At 37.8% G+C, this 4,279-nt stretch overlaps 1 protein-coding gene across 1 annotated transcript; it reads right to left on the bottom strand.

Annotated features, from left to right (window-relative positions):
- Positions 1 to 343: 343 nt before the first annotated feature.
- LOC126595928 (transmembrane emp24 domain-containing protein p24beta3-like) lies at positions 344 to 3,576 on the bottom strand. Its single transcript, XM_050262333.1, has 4 exons — positions 3,270 to 3,576; positions 1,713 to 1,899; positions 1,363 to 1,470; positions 344 to 640 (listed from the first exon to the last, which is right to left on the bottom strand). The coding sequence occupies exons 1-4, from the start codon at positions 3,474 to 3,476 to the stop codon at positions 507 to 509; spliced, it is 636 nt and encodes a 211-aa protein (XP_050118290.1). The 5' UTR covers positions 3,477 to 3,576; the 3' UTR covers positions 344 to 506.
- Between the last annotated feature and the right edge of the window lie 703 nt (positions 3,577 to 4,279).

Here is a 4,279-nt window from a genome sequence, read left to right as displayed (position 1 = left end):
CCAGAGCTGTACGCACCTTTCCAAGGGTTTGCGACAATTCGTGTGAAGAAAAAGTCACTGCAAATCTGAAATGATGCGAGATCGAGGAAGGCCAGAGCCAGGTGGGTATGATAGGATGGGGAATGAAGGGAAACATGGAGGTCGACAGGAAACAGAGATTGGATGAAAAGGGGATCGGAACTTAGGGTCGACAATCGGAGTGGAAATGTGAACTGAGACTCGTATATGAAAATGTGTTGACAAATGTATCGGTTTTGTGTGTCCAAGTAACATTATCTTTGAGAAAAAGATTAGCTTCTAATGGACCTAATATATAAATAGGTATTTTTGAAGAACTCCCATATACCAACTAAAACCATGACATTTCAAAGTAGGTCAATGCACTTGAAAACTAAGAACCAAAATAGTGTATAAACTTTTCATAACTTGTTACACAGAAGACGGATTTGAAATAATCTATGAGGTTCATCCTGTGTTAAAATAGACAATAACAAGAACCAAGCAGTTCAAACCCGATTGTATGCAACCGATTTGCTGAAAAGTTTGCGAATGTAAACGACTTGCAAAGCACTCGCAGCAGCCAGCGCAAGATACTCTGCCACTGTATACAACACAACCCGCCTCCTTGTGCTCTCGTTTGCTGCGGCAGACACAAAAAAGCATGTGATCAGAATCATAAGATGGTGCCAGGTTCTAAAAGATGATAGATCTACCGCATTATTTTGTTACTAACTTATGACTGAGACGAGCTAAAAAGAAGCAGGTTAATGATATATGGGTAGCTACTGACAAATAGTTATGAGAATCCGTTAACCCTAATAATGTAGTTTTGCAACCCAATATGCCGCATGTCCATGCCAGCAGTCACACCATGGAATCAATTCATGACCCTCATTTTGCTGTTAATGAGAGTTATTGACTTCATAAGATGTGCACACAGTCAAAAAGTTGAATATCACAAAAGTACCTAAGCAGGTCAATGATAGATTGACGTTTTAAAATGTTCTCAATGATATAATGCCAATATGTTTTCATAGACTGAATTAAGACTTGAAACTTTTAGCTAACACACATGTTGAACCTATTGAGCACAAATTCCTCAGTTTTGAACACTCACTACATACTTATTCAGCACTTGATAATTCCAAGATAACCTTTTCAGTCCTATCAAAAATCACCCAGAAGACATTTGACAAGAGGACATCCTAGATATTAAAATTCAGGAAATACACAAATGTCTCACAAAAGAGAGAGGATCCCGTTAGCAAATAAGGCTTAAACCTAACTGCCAGTAGGATACGCTGATATAGCACAACTCTATCATTGTTAACTTTCTTTGGTAAAGAGAGAAAGAAAACTTACTATGACGATGTCGAACATCACGTGCTTTCAAGTACTTCTGCTCTAATGTAACTGACTCCAATGCTTCTCTAAGCTCAGCAATTTTAACATTTATTGGGTCTAGATGTTCTGCAACAAACCAACATCTAAAGGTTAAAAAAACCGAAGGACGGAGATACTATTGAAAGTCTTGAACATGTTACTGGGATCAACACACTTCAACAAGCAATTCAGAGTACTTGACATTCAAGGGCAAACAGTATTTTCTTTTTGGTTGTCAAGGCAACAAATTACTTCAAATTGCAGCACCACAATTGAAAACTGAAACAAAATAACATAACGAAAACTTATTGACAAAGCTTTTCACAAACCATCTTTGGCAATATTGTGCTCGTTGGGAATATGACCAACATGTATGTTAAAAGAAACAGTCTCTGGCGTTGAGTAAGGATTGTGAAAACAAAATTTGTACATTCCGCTTCTTGGGGCTTTAAACTCAAACTTATCACCAGATGTTCCCTTCGAAGTGTGCACCGTATTATCCCCAGGAGATGTCACCTGCATAAAATACCAACATCAGCCTTTTTTTTCATCATTGGCAAAGTTTACTTGCAAGAAAAAGCACCTACTGGCTAAACAAGTAGCATACTATAACAAAAACTCGTGGATGTTAAGAAAACAAAATTTCTAGAAAAGTAACAAAAGATGGACAGCCTTTCTTGATCCATTTACAGAAAGATAGTTGCATGCCTTCAAATGGTTAGTGATTCCTCTCAACCTACAAACTCTAAGAAAAAGATACAGAAACTGCCTTCCAAAGACCAACATCACAAATAGTCTACTAATCGAACTCCAATCTAGCCAGATAAACCATTTGCTACGCTCTTAGGCAACACCCAACCAACACTAAGCCATGGGAAAACAGAAGTGCATGGTTCCCACGCTACAAAGTAGAGAATAAGCATGTATTGAACTGACTCTTCTGAGTTCTTACAAACAAAAACCTGACCCCTTTTTGTCCACCAATGTCAAAGTTTATTTATTTAAACAAGAACCTAAACCCATTTTGCTTACAAGGAAACATGGGGCGACATAAATATTAAGTATACCCAAATGGGGTCAACCAGGTGCGTTTTTTCAGTTCTTTGTTCAAGTTTTGTTTAATCTGGTTAGAGACACCGAATTCACAATCGAACCGTCAAAGTATCGGTACGGACATACCAATAAATGGCCGAATCTGGCAACTATGGTTAGAACAATAAAATTTGACATAAATTTCAACTCAAATGCCACAATTCAAACTGAAATTTAACTTACCACTTTTATGATTACCACAGATTATCCCTACTAAGCACACCTGTAGGGATTACTACGTGTAACCATCTGCATTGTGATCCACTACTTCTATTGTTTTTGGAGAATTAGACTATAGCGATACAGGCAGACAGCCAGTGTAGCCCTAATTTTGAAAAGTACTCCAAGACCTTGCCCCGGTTGTCATAGTTTCCTACCTACTTGAACTACTCCTACTCGAACTATTCCCTACTTCATGGATGACGCTACAAAGACTTAAAAAAGATCAAACCTTTGCTCAATAGTCTTATCAGTTATCCATATTTTCCGATACGGGGCTTGAAATTCGATACAATAAACTATGAATATCAAAGAATCTTCACAATTGGCTTTGGACTTGCAAGCATCAAGATTGCAGCTTCAATTACCACATTAGTTCAGAAATCAACACTTTCAAAAAGTTCTAACATATTTTAATACCAAGCAATTTAAAAACGACAATCTACACTTAGATCCCTTCCACACCAAACAAAACCCCCCAAAATTAGCCCCTTCCATAAACCCTAAAATCCCAATTTGGCTAAATTTCGATGCAATTGCGGTGTAGCGATAACGAAGAAAAAAAAAGAACTCACGATTAAATCTAGGCCGGGATGATCGGCGCCCCAGAAAATATCGTGATCGACGACCACGAAGTTGCCCGAAACGGTATCGCCTTCGTAAAGCACGTACTCGTACACGCATTCGACGTCGTTCACTGTCACCGATAGCGATGCGATCTTTCCGACGAAGCTCACCAAAAGAAGGCCAATCAGCGTCAAACCCCTCGCCCTTCCCTCCATTTTTTTATTTTTTTTGTCTTTTCTGTTTTCGGGTCTGAAAGATTCAAACTCCAAGACGACACCTTGAAGTTGAAGGAGGAGGAGATGGGAAGGTGGTCTTTGTGTGGGTTTTCAAACCATTGGCGTTTCTGGTTTACTGACGTCCGTGAAAACGCAGACTGATACGTGGCGTTCGACTATACGTCCTTGACACGTCGCTCGTTCCACGTAAGCAGACGAGTCAACTTAGTAGAAAAGATGGAATCCCCACATCCTAATAGTCATCATACATCATGCGGTCAGTTTTCGTCAGATACTACTTGTGTTTAATTTTAAATAAAAAAAGTCAAATGATTTTTAATCGCACGATACACGATGAATGGGTAAGATGTGGGGATCCTAAGGGATCCAATTCCAACTTGGTATTATTGGGCCTATTGAATAAATGACACAAAACTACCTCAATTATTTGGTTAATCACAGTTTCATACCTCATCTTTAAAACATTTCAATATCATACCTCATCTTACGAATTTGTTACAATATCATACCTCTGTTAGGTTTTTTGTCGATCTCTCTGTTAAATGCTGACGTGGCATGAGACGGGGGCCACTTCATATTCCAACTAGATTAAAAAATTGGGAACTATTAATATCACTCCAAAAATCTCATTCTATATTTCTCACAAGTGTATTTTTCTTTCTAATTATTGAAAGTTTGAAGTGCAAAATGAGATTTTTGGAGTGTCAATAACAATTCCAAAAAAATTAACTAAATATTAAAAGAACTAAAAATCAAATCATTTAAATATTTTATAAAAAAAA

This window comes from Malus sylvestris, chromosome 13 (assembly GCF_916048215.2).
Source record: "Malus sylvestris chromosome 13, drMalSylv7.2, whole genome shotgun sequence".
Taxonomy (NCBI): Eukaryota; Viridiplantae; Streptophyta; class Magnoliopsida; order Rosales; family Rosaceae; genus Malus; species Malus sylvestris.
This window is presented reverse-complemented; position numbering and strand designations above follow the sequence as displayed.